This window comes from Nelumbo lutea, chromosome 3 (assembly GCF_056320005.1).
Source record: "Nelumbo lutea isolate HS-2025 chromosome 3, American lotus-T2T, whole genome shotgun sequence".
Classification (NCBI taxonomy): domain Eukaryota; kingdom Viridiplantae; phylum Streptophyta; class Magnoliopsida; order Proteales; family Nelumbonaceae; genus Nelumbo; species Nelumbo lutea.
In genome coordinates, this window is record NC_142686.1 from 85,577,459 (window position 1) to 85,593,786 (window position 16,328).

The 16,328-nt window shown below is 39.2% G+C and overlaps 1 protein-coding gene across 5 annotated transcripts in view; it reads left to right on the forward strand.

Annotated features, from left to right (window-relative positions):
* Positions 1-16,328, forward strand: part of LOC148866175 (S-adenosyl-L-methionine-dependent methyltransferases superfamily protein) — a 90,139-nt gene that overhangs the window by 11,178 nt on the left and 62,633 nt on the right. For all 5 annotated transcript variants that reach the window (XR_016108942.1, XM_088974398.1, XM_088974399.1 and 2 more), the window contains exons 5-7: positions 10,778-10,978; positions 11,137-11,375; positions 15,199-15,330. Coding sequence is in view for 4 of the 5 variants with exons in the window: in XM_088974398.1 (XP_088830524.1) it covers positions 10,778-10,978; positions 11,137-11,375; positions 15,199-15,330 (572 nt within the window). In the remaining variant the exon portion in view is untranslated. The remainder of the gene's footprint in view (positions 1-10,777; positions 10,979-11,136; positions 11,376-15,198; positions 15,331-16,328) is intronic.

The window sequence follows — 16,328 nt, forward strand, 5'->3', positions numbered from 1 at the left end:
ATGCCAGAATCCATTAAGAAGACATTGACGAGGTGGATGATGGTCGGTGGACTTTGGTCAGTCTGATGATGAAGATTCAGGCTTTGGTTGGTAGCGCGGGGGATGAGGAACAAAACCATCTAAATACAAACTAGTTGTTTGCTGAAGTGAAGAAAAGGAAAACGTGAAGGTCTCGTCTTTGGGTCCGACGACAACCAGTTGAGATGTAAATACAGTGGAGTACAAAGAGGTGGATGGAGTGGAAAGTCTAAACCTGAGCAAAGGGACATCAGAACCAAAGTATGATGTGAGGCAGGGTGTCTGTAAGGATGTAGTGGAGGTTTACTAGAGGCTGAGCAGGGAGAATCTGGGAAGGGGTGAGCAACAGATCAGTGGATGTGGTCAGAGGATTTATGCATCTACAGAAGGCTCCCGAGTAGCACCTCCATGTGGGTTGACTGGTAAGATCCAAATCCTTGCACAAGAAGAGGCTCCAATGGTCCCTATTCTGGTTGTTCCCTTGCCCCTGACAGAGTCATGTATCTGTGTCAATTCACTAACGTCCTTTTTGTGCTTGAACCTTGTCCTCTTGGTCCACTTGAATTTTATTCATAAAACTTAGAGTTACAAGAAAGACAATTTTGTCTCTCATAGAAGATGGGACACATAACTTAAACTCAGATACAATAGACCTTTCACTTTCAAGAAGATACACCAGAATGACCAAAATACCCCTGACTCGAGCATTCTAACACTCCCCCTCAAGCTGGAGAGTATATATCATATAGTCCCAGCTTGTTACAAATGCAATCTATTCTTCCCCGAGACAATCCTTTTGTGAAGAGATCTGCCCACTGATTTCCTGAGCTCACATGAGATGTAGTTATTACCCCACTTATCGCTTCCTCTCTCACAAAGTGACAATCCACCTCAATATGTTTAGTTCTTTCATGGAAGACGGGATTGGATGAGATGTGAACAACAGCTTGGTTATCACAGTATAGTTTCATGGGTTTGTCAATTGAGAAACCCATCTCCTGTAGTAAGTTCTTCAGCCATACTAGTTCACATGTGGTATGGGCCATAGCCCTGTACTCTGCTTCTGCACTACTTCTTGCCACCACTGTTTGCTTCTTGCTCTTCCAAGTTACAAGATTGCCACCCAGGAAGGTACAATACCTTGTGGTTGACCTCCTGTCTGATATAGAGCCAGCCCAGTCAGCATCTGTGTATCCTACTATCTCAAGAGTTCCTCCCTTTTGGTATAACAAACCACGACCTGAAGCACCCTTTAGGTACCTAACAATTCTCAGAACAACTTCCCAGTGAGGAACCCGGGATGTTGCATAAACTGACTCACCACACACAACAAATGATATATCTGGTCGGGTAATGGTCAGGTAGTTCAACTTTCCCACCAACCTTCTGTATCTTCCAGGATCATCAAACTCTTCACCTGCATCTACACTTAACTTGGCATTGAGTTTCATAGGAGTCTCTGCTGGTTTAGCACCTAACAACCCTGTCTCTTCAAGTAGATCAAGAACATATTTTCTCTGACATAGGTTGATCCCCTGTTTTGACCTTGCAACCTCTATTCCTAGGAAATACTTTAGCTTCCCCAGATCTTTCGTATTGAAGTGGTCCTGTAAGAATTTTTTCAGCCCATTAATTCCATTGCTGTCACTTCCAGTTATGACAATATCATCCACATACATGACTAGCAAGATTTTCCCATCCTTTGAGTTATAGTTGAACACATAATGATCAACCTGACACTATTTCATCCCAAAGGCCTTCACCACTTTACTGAACCTGCCAAACCATGCACGTGGAGATTGTTTCAGTCCATAGATTGCCTTTTTGAGCCTGCACACCTTACCAGCCTCCCCCTGAGCAACAAACCCTGGTGGTTGCTCCATATACACCTTCTCAACATTTCAGCAATACCTAGAACATCATGGAATAATTCATCAAACTTCTTGTGCCTACACCCCGCAACAAAACGGTGTAGCTGAATGGAAAAATAGACACCTTCTTGAAATTGCTCGGTCCTTGATGATCAATATGCATGTCCCAAAGCATTTTTGGAGTGATGCTGTTCTTACATCCTGTTTTCTGATAAATCGGATGCCCATGTCAATCATTGGAAGTCAATTCCCTTTCTCCGTTTTGTTTCCCACTTTGTCTCCATTTCCTCTCACCCCAAGAGTCAGCGTTCTTCCTCTTCGGTGCTTGTTTGATTGGATGGGAAAATAGCTAATAGTTACCAATAACACTGTAATAGCTTTCCTCTTTGGTGCGACAGTGCGCTTAGTCTCCGACCTTCCGGCTGCTGGCCTACCGCTGTTCTACATTTTTGAGCAGTTGAAACTTTGTCCATTATGGGCCTGCGGCCTAGCGATTCTGCTATTCCATCACTGGTGGCATCACAGGAAACACACCATCCAAGTGCTGTCACTGCTGTGGAAACCAGCGCATCTGATATCTCCCTCTTTCGCTGCCTCTCTCACTCTCGCACTCAACCATTCAAACTCAGAAATGAGAGCCGGAAGGGTTGTTCGTTGCAACCAGTAGTTAACAATTGGATTGAATCGGATATCTGTTAAGATTAACTGATCAAATTTAAATCAGGTTTTGTAAAATCCTTCGGATTATTAATGGATTCAAATCAGTAATAAATATTATTGAATCGATCGGATATACCTCTTACTGAATTCGATTCGATCTGTTTGCAGCCCTAAATATGGATTGTGGGTCAAGAGTGGTCTAGCTTATTGGAGGACTCTAGGGATTGGGTCGAAAGATGGTTTGATTTAAGTGAAATTAAGGAGACAATGTTGGATGATTTCACTATGGCTTTTTATCAAGATTGTTGGGAAGTGTTGAAAGATGATTTGTGGAAGGTTTTGATGAGTTTTATGAAAGGACAATGATTAATCTGGGGATTAACTCAACATTTATTGTTTTGATTCCAAAATAAGTTGATGCTTTGTACGCAAAGGACTTCAGGCCAATTAGTTTGGTTAATAGTTATACAAAATCATTGTTAATGTTGTTCATTATTATCCTAGTAAAATATCTTCTTAAAAGGTAATTAAAATTATAAAATCATTTTTTTTGTGTAAAGATTAAGAATTTAAGGCCCTAACATGGACTTGTTTTGGCTTGCCTTTGAGAGGCAAAGGTGGCTTGTAGAGTCAAGAATGCAAGATATTTTAAGTCACATTAGCTATTTGAAGAAATTGAGGGTTTTGCATGCTTGAAAATGTTTAATATTATTTTTAAATTTTCATTTGAATATGCTTTACATGTTATGTTTATGTATTTTAATTTTAGATAAAAGGTTTTTTACAATATATTTTAAAATTTAAGTTTATATTTTATTAATATTATGCTTAATATATATATATATATATATTAATTCTTGATTTTTGGAATTTTTAGCATTTTTTTTTGTATTTTTGTGCCTTGCTTCGAAAAGGCATGCACCTTGCCTTGCATTTTAAAACACTGTACATATATATATATATATATATATAGTGTCCACAAAACAGTGTCCTTGCGCAATGTTCCTTCATGCCTCATTTCGGCATAGATGTCCCATAAACTGAACAGGATATCGAGATTACTGTATCTGCATGCCTACCCCTACCTTCTATAAACATCAATTTACATAAACAAACCAAAGGTATCGGCTCAAAGTAGGAACAACTCCTGCATATCCGAGCTTTTTTTTGCTGTCCTGCTATCGTGCAGTGTTCCTTCATGCCTCATTTCGGCTTAGCTGTCCACAAACTGAACAGGATATATCTATTTACATAAACAAACCAAAGGCGTCAGCTCAAAGTAGGAACCGCGCTTGCACATCCAAAGCGAGTGATTTTGCTAAACCCTTAGCTGCACCCCGTTGGTCTGTTAATTTTTAAAAGGAACAAATAGACCTTCTGAGTACCTGAAGCTCTAGTCATTGTGGATAGGATCTCAAATAGCAAAATTTCCATTAAAGAAGCAACAGAAATAGAACTAAACTCTGATCCCTAACCCTAAAATAGAATGAAGTGCGGCCAAAATAACAAAACCAACCCGCTTATATACAGACCAAAAATTGTGATTAGTGATGCTTCTGTCAAACTTCCACATGGGCTTGTTTGGGCCCATTGGTCCTCCACCTCCATGAAGGCCCCAACCTCTTAGGATCAGATTATAGATGCAAGACATCTAACACCACACTAGCTACTTGATGTAATGCAAGTAGGAGATAAACAAACATGAGCAAAGTTTTACATGCTTGAATTGTTGAGTACTTGAGTCACCTTGGTACGACACACATTTGGTTGCTTTCACTTTGATTTTGAATTTGTCTAATTTGTTTAGCTTATATTTTTTAATTTTAGCTAATGAAATGTTTTTGTTTATAATTTCTTTCAAAATTAAGGTTTTCCATTTTTTATGTACTAGTTTTATTTTTGGAACTTTTTAAAATTTGTGGTTTGCTTCTCGGGTGCTTGCCTTGCCTTCGCTAACAAATTATGTGAATATTTTAATTGAAGAAAACGTATCTGGTTACTTTCACTTTTCTTGTGCCTCTCGCATTCAAAACACTATTAAGATCATGTTAACAAACTATGTGAATATTTTAAGTGAAGAAAATTTATGCCAAAAAAACATATCTTAAAGGCTGTATGATAGAGGCCGATGGGATGTTAGAACTTTTCTTAGAGGTGTAAGACAGCAGGCATGAGCCTAAGGACAAAGAAGTAAATCCTCATCAATATGTATCATGAGGATGACGAAAAGATGAGACTGATCCAACCTTATAAAGAGGATATACCCTAATATCGTGAGTCACCTTGCAAAACGAAATCAGATGAGATTGATGAATTGCCTTGCGAGGCGATATCAAACAAGACTCATGAGTCGCCTCACCAAGCGACTAAACCTTGCCTCATGAGAAATCGTCTCATGAAACGTTGACCTCATTAGGTACCACTCATAAGTCGCCTTGCTAGGTTATAATAACCTACCTTGCGGTAGTCACCTCGCCAAGCGACTAAAGATTGCCTCACGAGAAATCGTCTCATGAAGCCTTGATCTCACGAGGTGCCTTGTAAGGTTATAATGAGTCCATCTTGTCTAAGTGAAATAGCTGGCTTCCAGGGCCATGCCCACCCTGTAGATTACAACGAAGGCCAGGCCAACAGTAGAGTACAACAAAGGCCACATTCGGAGTGTTAGACGTGCGATCGGTGTCCCAGAGAAATCACAACTGCTTGTACTTGAGCATTGCACCGACACGTGTTACTCTTTGAGGAGGCCCAAGATTGTGCTCTAATCATCTTGTGGTCCTGAGGGACATGTGTCTTGAGAGAGAAGTAAACGAGATTTGCCCCTTGTGGCCATGCCAACCAAAGAATATTCTGGAATTCTGGTTTCAGGTACATAACGTTGTTCCCTCACATTTATAAATAGAGAGACAAGGTTGACATTTATAAATGTCGCCATGCCAACATTTATAAATGTCGCCACGCCAACATATATAAAGGAGGGAATTTCCATTCCATTTTGAGACCAAGTCTTCTTTCCCACAACATCTTCCTTCTCACCATTCCTTCGGAGTTAGACCGCTCCACCACCTTACCGGAGCTGTCTGGCTTACAAGAGGCTGTTTGGTATGGAAGTACTTATAATGTTTATTAATTTGTTTTTTTAATGTAGTTTCTTTATTGAGTTATTATTATTATTAAATTATAATATTATACCTGAAATATTGAAATTGATTTATCTAAATGTCTATCTTCTCATGAGTGTAATGATTTTTTGTGTTTTGACATGAAATTTATAGTTATTTGATGAATAATGTTGCTAAATATTAGTATAGATGATTGTTGGTTACTATGCAAAATAAGAAATCAACTCAAGATTTAGGGGTTCTTTACTTGCAAAACTCTTTGCCTAGATGTTGCCTGGTTGCCTAGCTTTGCCTTGACTCATTGAAATAATCTTGGCACATCATTTGGATGGCTGAGATTAATTAATTGATTATAAGAGGTAATTTTGATGGTCCTTATGTTAAGTTTTATTTGATGTCACTTTACATGGCGTGGATTTGTAGAGAATTTTTATGCATGGTGGAGATTAATTTATTGATCTCAGGAAACAACTTGTTGACTATATTTGGGTTAATTGGTTATGCATTTAGATGTGCCAGTTTGGAATTAATTTCTGATGCTAGGATACCATTTGATGGCCCAGATTTTATTTGTTATTTGGTAAATCACTTTTGATGGCTGTGTTTTTCAGAATTTTTCTAAACTCACTTGAAGAATTGGGATTATTGGGTTAGTTGAAACCTTGGTCATTCATATGTACAAACAAGTGGGTAATTTTGTAATTGTTCACTTTTAACACTGTCAGGGCTTGGGGATGCAAAGCCTGTGGGAGGATCTGCCAAAAAAAAAAAAAAAGAATAGAGTTAGGTGCCAAACCCGCAAACTATTTGCGGGGGGGGGGGGGGGAGGCGGTCCCTAGAGTTTACCTTCAACTCCCTCTGCTCCCATGCCAAGTTTGTTCACTCACAATGTGTGGGTACTGTCACAATCCTATTATTTTTCAACCCACTTCCACCTTTGCTTCCCCTTCCACCATTTATGGTTCCTGATAAAGTTCAGATCTGTATACCTGTTGGTTTCAGATTTATCAGAGAAGAAAAGAGAGGGGAGAAAGAAGAAGAGTGAGGAGAGAAATCTGGTTCAAACAGGAGAGAAAAATCAGTCCTCTCTAGCCGGCCAGGATGTATTAATCTTTCTAATTTCCAATACAAAATGACTCTTGTGCCCCTACTTAAGTATGGGACACATCATCTAACTCAATATTACACCTCATATTAAACACAAACAAAATGACTAATCTACCCCTACATAATTGACACTAACACCCCCCTCAAGTTGGAGAGAATCCCGGCTTGTTACATATGTAGTCTACTCTCGCCCGACTCAACCCTTTGGTGAACAGATCTGCCCATTGGCTTCCTGTGTTAACATAAGTTGTACTTATTACTCCACTAAGAACCTTCTCTCTCACAAAGTGACAATCAACTTCTTTATGTTTTGTTCTCTCATGAAAGACTGGATTGGAGGAAATGTTTTGTTCTTCAACCACACCAGTTCACAAGTTGTATGGCCATGGCTCTGTATTTAGCTTCTGCACTACTTCTTGCCGCCATTGTCTGTTTCTTACTCTTCCATGTTACCAAGTTACCCCCAAGAAAGGTACAATAACCTGTAGTCGACCTCCTATCAGATACAGAACCAGCCCAATCAGCACCGGTGTACCCTTCTATTTCAAGTTTTCCTCCACTCTTGTATAGCAAACCACGGCCCAAAGCACCCTTCAAGTATCTTACAATCCTTAGAATTGCATCCCAATGAGGGACCCGAGGATTCTGCATAAACTGACTCACCACATCAACTGCAAATGAAATATCTGATCGAGTGATAGTTAGGTAGTTTAACTTACCCACTAACCTTTTGTACCTTCCCGGATCTTCAAACTCCTCACCCATATCACTACTCAACTTAATGTTCAATTCCATAGGTGTTTCAGCTGGTTTGGCACCCAACAATCATGTCTCCTTCAGTAGATCAAGGACATACTTCCTCTAGCACAAATTAATACCATGTTTGGACCTTACTACCTCTATCCCTAAGAAATATTTTAGTTTGCCAAGATCCTTTTTCTGGAAGTGATCATGCAAAAAGGTCTTCAGCCTATCAATCCCGAACCTGTCACTGCCAGTAATAACAATATCATCCACATATACCACCAACAAAATCTTCCCAGCATCAGAATCATAACCAAATTTTGAATGGTCGACTTAACAATGTTTCATGACAAACTTTTTCACTACTTCACTGAACCTTCCAAACCATGCACAAGGGGACTGTTTAAGTCCATAAATAGCTTTTTTGAGCTTACACACTTTACCATCCTCCCCCTGAGCAACAAACCCGGGTGGTTGCTCTATATATACCTCCTCAAGAAGATACCTTGCAAGAAAGCATTCTTGATATCAAGCATGAAACTTAATATTCTCGGCCATTATTTGAACGTAGGATCTTAATATGGACACCAAATTGAGTGCGGATTTCAGCATGAAACTTTTGGAAAATAGAAAATAATTCACTTCTTTCTTTCACAAGATAAAGCCATGCCATCCTTGAATAATCATCAACAAAAATAACAAAGTACCTGTATCCATTGTGTGACACTATTTTATTTGGACCCCAAATGTTCGAATGGACCAAAGAAAAAGGACTCGACAAACGATACTCGACTCTAGGAATAAAGGAAAGCCGATGATGTTTCCCATACTGACACGACTCATAATCCAAAGTAGAAAGACGACTCAATGCTGGAACAAGTTGCTTTAGAGCTTTAAGAGATGGATGGCCAAGTCTGCAATTCCACTAGAGAGGGAAGAGAGACGACTGAAGAGTTGTTGATGAACCACCACCACCACCACCATCAAGGTAATACAGTCCACCGGCTTCACGCCCTCCACCAATCTTCATCCTCGTTTTAAGATCTTGAAATACACAAGATGAAGGATAAAAGGTGATAGAGCAATTAAGAGACTTGGTTAATTTACTAATAAACATCAGATTAAAAGGAAATTTAGGAACATATAGAACTGAAGACAAAGATAGTGAACTAGTGTTAACATCACCAATACCACTTATGGGGAAAGTGGAACCATTAGCAAGGGTGATAGTGTGGGTAGTAGAGGATGAAGAAAGTGAAGATAACACACCTGGAGTCTCAGTCATATGATCGGAATCTTCAGAATCAATGATCCAATGGGAGGGTTTGGATGCCAGACAAGCCATACCTGAGTGGGCAAGCGTAGCTGTACTCGGTTGAGAAGTTGCCTAGATTAACCACTCATATTCAGTACGTGAAATACTCATCATCTCTTGTCCAGAGGCATTTGTAGGTGGAGGTGTCTGACTGGTCTGTTGACTCCCTTGTTCCATACCACCATTAGCCACTACATGATTTGCCCAAGATGAAGGTGAATCATGCAGATCATAGCAAAAATGAACAGTGTGTCCATCCATACCACAATGCGTACACCTCCTCGGACCATTATTATGTCTTCTACCACAAGCTCCCCTTGAATCTCGGCCTCCAACACGCCCACCACCACGACTGTACATGTGTCCACCTCTACTACCACGGCCTGGCTGACCCTGATGAACTACTCCTCTACCACCACGACCTCCCTCCTTGTCACTGCAAAAGCAGACCTATCTGGTATGGTAGGGTCCTCCAGATGTCCAATGGAAGTCCTCCGGAGACGGGCAAACACCTCTTCAAGAGAAGGGAGGGAAGATCCATCCAAAATTTGGTTACATCAAGCTGTTCTCTCTGCTGTTGCTGAATTTTGACATCTGATGTAAGAGGGTGATACACATTCAGCTCATTCCTTAGATTCCTCAGACTAGCATAGTACTCCTCAAGACTCCGATTACCCTGCTGCAGATTAAAATACTCTTGATAGTGTTGGTATTACCCTAGTGGTATTGTCCTGCCCTGAGTAAAGCTTTTTTGCATGATCCCAAATGTCCTTGGCTGTCTAAGAACATGAAGTTAACACTAATCTTGGGTTCCATGTTCCATAACCAAGTCATAATCTGTGCATCTTCTTGTTCCCAATCATTGTACTCTTTGGATTCAATTAGGGGTTTTTCTTCTCTCACATGTTTCACTTTCTTCTTAGCTCTGAGAAACACTTCAACAGATTTGGCCCAAGGTACGTAATTTTCTCCATTCAGTTTGATGGAGGTCATTTGCACATTCAAGTAGTCAGGAGGGATCATAACAGATTTGTGTTCACTACTGCCTCCCATGGCTGCCGAAAAAAAATATTTTTTTTTCTTATTCACACTAATATGTTACCCCAACTCACTAACAACCACCACACTACACTCCTATAGTTGAACAATCACCATTATCCCACACTTGCAGCTGACCATTGCTGAAACATCCACTATCACAGATTTCAGCAATGGTAGTTACCACTTTTCTCCTCTTTTGGCACCTCACAAGAAACCACCACACACAAGAATATCACACCAGCACTCCACATACCCTTTGACCAGCTGTCTGAACCACACGCCTGAACACAGATCACGAGTTTACTGTAGCAACCCTCGTCTGTCCATCAGAGGTTTCCCTACCAGCCACCTGAAACGACCACACCACACTCAATCAGAGGCATTAAAACCTCCAGAAGGAGAAAACGACCACTCCTTTTCAGCCTTTTTGTCAAACTCCAAAAACCCTAAGAGAAAGATAAAGTTATGATCTGTATACCTGTTGGTTTCAGATTAATCAGAGAAGAAAAGATAAAGAAGAAAGAAAGAAAAAAGAGAGGGAAGAAAGAAGAAGAGTGAGGAGAGAAATCTGGTTCGAACAGGAGAGAAAAATCAGTCTTCTCCAGTCGGCCAGGATGTATTAATCTTTCTATTTTCCTGTACAAAATGACTCTTGTGCCTCTACTTAAGTGTGGGACACATCATCTAACTCAATATTACACCTCATATTAAACATAAACAAAAGGACTAATCTACCCCTAAATAATCGACACTGACAGTTCCAAACCTCAGTGATCTACCCATCCTCAAGGGCTAAAATATATGGTGGATATTTGGTTAGAGCTTTTGGCTCTTTTTTCTTTTTAAATTAAAAACACATGGGGCATTTGATATGATTTTGCAATTCATTTTACTTTCAGGTGCTAAGCTGTGCATGCTCCTGGATCTTCTTGGGTCCTCTGGTTCTGTGACTGGTGTAGATGTTGCAAGACATCGTTTAGCAGCTTGTCGAACGATGTTACAGAAATATGGATTGGGTGACCGGTGCCGGCTGTTTGTTGCTGATGGAACAACATTTTCCCTCCGACCTCTGAGGGGTCATTTTGACTTGAAGTCATATGGTGATTAGATTACAGCACTTGTTCATAAAAAAAAAGATTAGATTACAGCACTTATAATTTCAATTGAGAAACTTGTGCACTTCTATGTCTCTGGGTAATTTGTTTTTTCATTCATCTCCCCGCTTTTTAAGTGTTACTGTTCCGTTAGAAATCTACAGGTACCTCTGCGTCTCAGGAGAACAATGGTTATTTTAAGGAGTGGACATCCAAGAGATCATGGAAAGAAAGAAAAATTGCGAGTAAGGCAAGAATTGGCACTGCTTCAGAGTTAGTTACAGGGACTCGAGAGCCAGAAATGATATTTTATGGGAAACATTCTGGTGTGGTTGGACTTACTAAAAGTGAACTATTTCAAACTGCTTGCGGCAGTGAAGCCTTGGATTCTGGCTATGACAAGGTAAAGCACTTTTTTTTTTGATTGGAAACAGTAACTTTCATTAAAATAACTGTTAGATACAAAAGTGTCAACCATTCATAGCATGATTGTTGAAGATTACTCCCACTTTGCCAAGTTATCAGCCACAGAATTGGCTGATCTCCTTACCCATTTGAAGATTACTCCCAGTAACTTTCATTAAAACAAGCTTTCCTTGAGAGTCTCCCGCTTTGCCAAGTTATCAGCCACGGAATTTGCTGATCTCCTTACCCATTTGAAGATTACTCCCACTTCTCTTGGTAGGCAAAGTATTTCCCTCATCTGTTGTCCAAGTGTCCATACTCCCAAGTTTTTTTGTCTGCAGCCATTCTATTAGAAGTTTAGAATTTCCCTCTACCTCAAGGTTTTGATATCTCCATTACTTTGCCAATCTCATACCTTGAAGTAGACATAACTTCAGCCCTTAAGGAGTCTCCCACACCTATTGGGCCAGAATAAAGTGCTTGCATTCTGCCCTCCCCATTCTGGAAACTCCCCCAACTCCAGAGGGCCCTGGGTTTCCCAATGAGCTTCCATTGAAATTCAATTTTGCTCTTTGTTGTTCTGCAGGTGTCCAAAGGGGCTGAACCACACTTTGTGCAGCTGAAAGGTTAGCCACTACTGACCATCCTCTTAGGATATCCTCAGCTGAGAAATTTTTGAACGGTTCAGTTGCTTTCAGCCAATGTATGATCCTAACAATTATGGAGTCAATGACTTGCTCCTTAGTTCTTTCCACTCCTTAGAATATCCTGTTATTCCTCTCTTCCCATAAGGACCAAGGATATCAGCTCTTGTTGCTCTCCACATTATTCTGCCCCTTTTCTTTGGTAATGTGAAAAAACTCAGATTAAAAAGTGGCCACATCCAGAGGAGTCCACTTGCAACCAAACAGAGAAGAAAACCAATTCCACACAAACGAAGCAAGAGGACAGGATAATAACAGATGTGTAATTGTCTCTCCACAGCCCAAGCAAAGGCAACAAACACGAGGGGAGAGGCAGCAATTTGGCCTTCTTCTTTGTAACTTATCCAAAGTGTTGATTTTCTGAAGTACCATTTCCCAACAAAAGGCTCTTATTTTCGGGGGTATCGGGTTACACCAAACTTCCTTTGTAGGGAAGGATGTTATTAGATGATAGGAATTGAGGAGAGCAGTGAAAAAGGAAGCACAAGTGAAATTTCCAGATGGGAATACTAGCAGTTGAAAAACAGTCCTAGAAGTAGGGACTGTGCTAGAAAACAAAGAAAAACTAACAAGAGAAGATTAGAGAAGAAGAGAGAGAGAGAGAGAACTGCGGCAAGAAGGGTTAGAGAGGATGAGGAGTTCGAACTTAACCTCCCTCTAACACTCTAATACTCTTTTATTAAGTTAATCTTTTAGTAATTACAAGAGAGGTCCTTAGTTGGACAAGAAATTACAAAAAAGGAACATAGAAGAGTATGGGCCCAGAATAAGGCCCATTACAGAGAAGGAACATAAAGATAATATACAGTAACAGCCTATGGGCCATTCGGCCCATCTTCTCTACACTAGCCAAATTCTACTATCTGAGATCACTGCTCTTTTCCTATCTTATTTTATGCGAGCCCTGATTTATGTAATCTTAACCAACTAAGATTGCTCATCAATTCTATTTAGGCTTTCTTTCAAGTGAGGTTTCACTTTGTTCTATCCCTTATTATATGATGTGTGTGAAGTTCTTTGTTGTGAACATAATTTGTCTCTGAAAGTCTTCTTTTGTACTCTCTACCCTTTTTTATCTTTAACAAATCAGGACAGCTGTTAATATTTCATGAGGAAAGAGTGATATGTGAAGTACAGTGGGAACATTACTTGCTAGCTTACCCATTAACATTTCAGTTGATTCAGTTGTCTGATTGCTCAATTTTCCTTTAATCATTAAATATGCTCTTAGCGGGGCCACTATGTAGTGTTCAACCCTACTCAGTTGAAGGGAAGCATCCACTATAGAGCTGATAGAAAAATAGGAAAAAACATCCACAAAAGAGCAAACATCTCATAGAGGATGCAAGGCCCATAACTCAGAAAAATAAAAAACTTGGGCTTCCAAGCATTAAACAGAACCAAGGGGCCAAAGGCTCCACCATATACAGACAAAATTGGTTGGGGCCTGTGTTGGCAAACCCAATAGCAGTATCTATGTTGCAAGACAAGTGTTTTATGAGCTGGAGAAGAGAGAGAGTGCGAGGAAATGGAGTTAGAAGGTATGCTTAGGACTATCAGAATTAGGTTGAGGGAGGTTAGGCATAGTTAGAAGGTATTCCTTGGTGTCCAGAAATGTAGAAAATCCATTTTAGCCATGTCCAGAAGCAATGTTGACCACAAAAATAGCATCTTAAAGTGGACCGAAGATTCTAGGATCTTTCTAAGTTAATCCCAGTGCTAATCCAATTCCATGTGGGCTCCATATCATTGTAGTGGTGCCAAATAAGCATAGGATCTGGTTCTGAAGAAGTTAGTTTTTCTTTTTTTAGTCTTCTTTTTAGCTGGCTGTTTTTGTTAGTGTAAGAAGTGTCTAAGTTAGTCTGCTCTTCTTTCAGGTGATTTATTATCACCTTCCTTCTGTATTCTCTTTTTTAATGGATTTTCTTATTTACTTTTCACAAAAAAAAAGCACAGGAATGGATTTAGTTCTCCCTAGATATGCCTTGAACTGATTCCCATCACTTCTATAGGGTTGGGAAGAATGAGAACCAACATTCAATCTCTACAGAGTCAACCAAAACCATTCCAAAGGCAATTGGTCTCTACAATGAACTATACTAACTCCAACCAAGCCCAACAGACCAATCACAGTTGGTCTAGCACTAGTTCACTACTACAGGGTTCATTTTGTGATCCTGAAATAAGGGGGATAAGGTGATCAATCTCTCCAGAAGTACCTAAATGGTAAACAATCCAGATTGATCTCAATAAAGATGCAAAGCTATCTCAGAAAGCCCTGAATGCCATACCCAGTCCATGTAATCACCCTACGTGCAGTGATTTATAGGTTTTCTGTGGTTTATTGTGACTCCTTGGCACTTCTCCAAGACTCCTGCTGGGGAACAACCTTTATCTCTTCAGGAAATCACCAAAACCAGGCCAAAAGAGTTGATTCTTCCAGCACTTTCCCGTATCTCATGCAGTCTCCTGGACTTAGACTGCATGAGAACTAATCTCTAGGTTGAAATAACTCAGCAGTAAAAAGTAATGAAGAGCTCTATAAGAAACCCAAAATAGCAATAGGTTGCAGCAGGAAGAAAGAAAAGGAGAGAAGAGAGGGAGAAAAGAGCAGAGAAGAATGTGAGAGAATCAGTCCAAGTCATGAGGTTTGAGGGAGTCCCCACAACCTTTTATATTAGTTACCAATTAAAAGGAAAATTAGATATATGCTCTTAATAGGGTGGCAGAAAATAACAAATAAGAAGATTAGTCCATGTGTCCCACTATTTTTTTTGATAGATAACAGAAAAATCTTATTAATGAATAAAACAAGTATATACAAAGATGCCAAGCATCCCATTAATCACATGCAAGAATAAAATAATATCAGGTCCACTAATAAGTAAAAAGGATATTTGTTGGCCTGTCAAAAACAAAGTTGAATACAGTTGCTTTACATTTTCAAGAAAAAGGTATTGTGTGCCCATAGCAGACTGCTTGCTGGTATTTAGGTATATGGTTGGCCTTTTTTTTGTGTTCGTTCATTGAGTTGGTTATTCAACTGTTTCAACTTTGTTCGAGTTTTATGTTATTTGCTCCTTTCATAATGGAGTGATTCTTTGAAATTTCAATCAGGTTCTTGTGGATGCAGAGTGTACACATGATGGGTCAATTAGACACATTCAAAAATTTGAACATTGGGGCTGGAAAACTCTTCAACGTCGAGTATTGGATGCACAGAGAACTGACAATTTGACCCACCTTCAGGTAACTGATTGCACACATATTCAACTTATATCTTATGCATTTGATAGTACTTAGAGGTCTAGGGAACCGAGAAAAAGAGCTACAATCAAGGATTTGATCAAGAAGGAAAGTCTGGATGTTATTTTTCTTCAAGAATCTAAGGCCATGTTTGGTTCAATTCTCATTCTTTTTCATTCTTACCCAAGATGAAATTCTAAAATGGACAAGAATGGTTAAAAATAGGCAGAATGAGAAAATATTACTATGAACCAGACACTTTTTTCCTAAGAATGAATTCTTTTCAGACTGGCAAGTGTCCCATGTTGCTTATTTTCATTCTTAAAAAAATTGTGTTGGTATTAATAAACCGCCAACCTAGGTCTCCAACAGTCAATGTTTACCAATTGGCATAGATGTATTGTAAAAGTACTTTCTTAAAAGTGCTTTTATAAAAGTATTTTTGTAAGTACTTTCATAAAAGTGCTTTCGTAAAAAGTGCTTTTATAAAAGTGCTTTAACGTAAAAGTACTTTTATAAAGGTGCTTTCGTAAAAGTACTTTTATAAAAGTGCTTTCGTAAAAGTACTTTAGTAAAAGTGCTTCCATAAAAGCATTTTACTTTTGCAAAAGTACTTTTCATAAATTTACTTTTATAAAAGTGCTTGTGTAAAGTAATTTTATAGAAGTGCTTTCGTAAAGTTCTTTCATGTAAAGTGCTTTTATAAAAGTTCTTTCGTAAAAGTGTTTTCGTAAAAGTAAACATCTATGGCAACAATTTTGTAGGCAGAGTTTCCTCAAAGAATGAAATGAGCAAGATGGAGCACAATTATTTTTCATGCTACATGCTATTCAATTTTTGGGCTATGGGGCTGGTTTTTCATTCTAAAAAGAATGTGGCCCATGGCAAGAATTTTGTAACCAAACACTTTAATGTTATTCATTCTTGCCCAAAATGAGCAAGAATTAAAAGAATGAGGCCCAGAGTAGTGAACCAAACATGGCCTAAATTGATGAATTTTG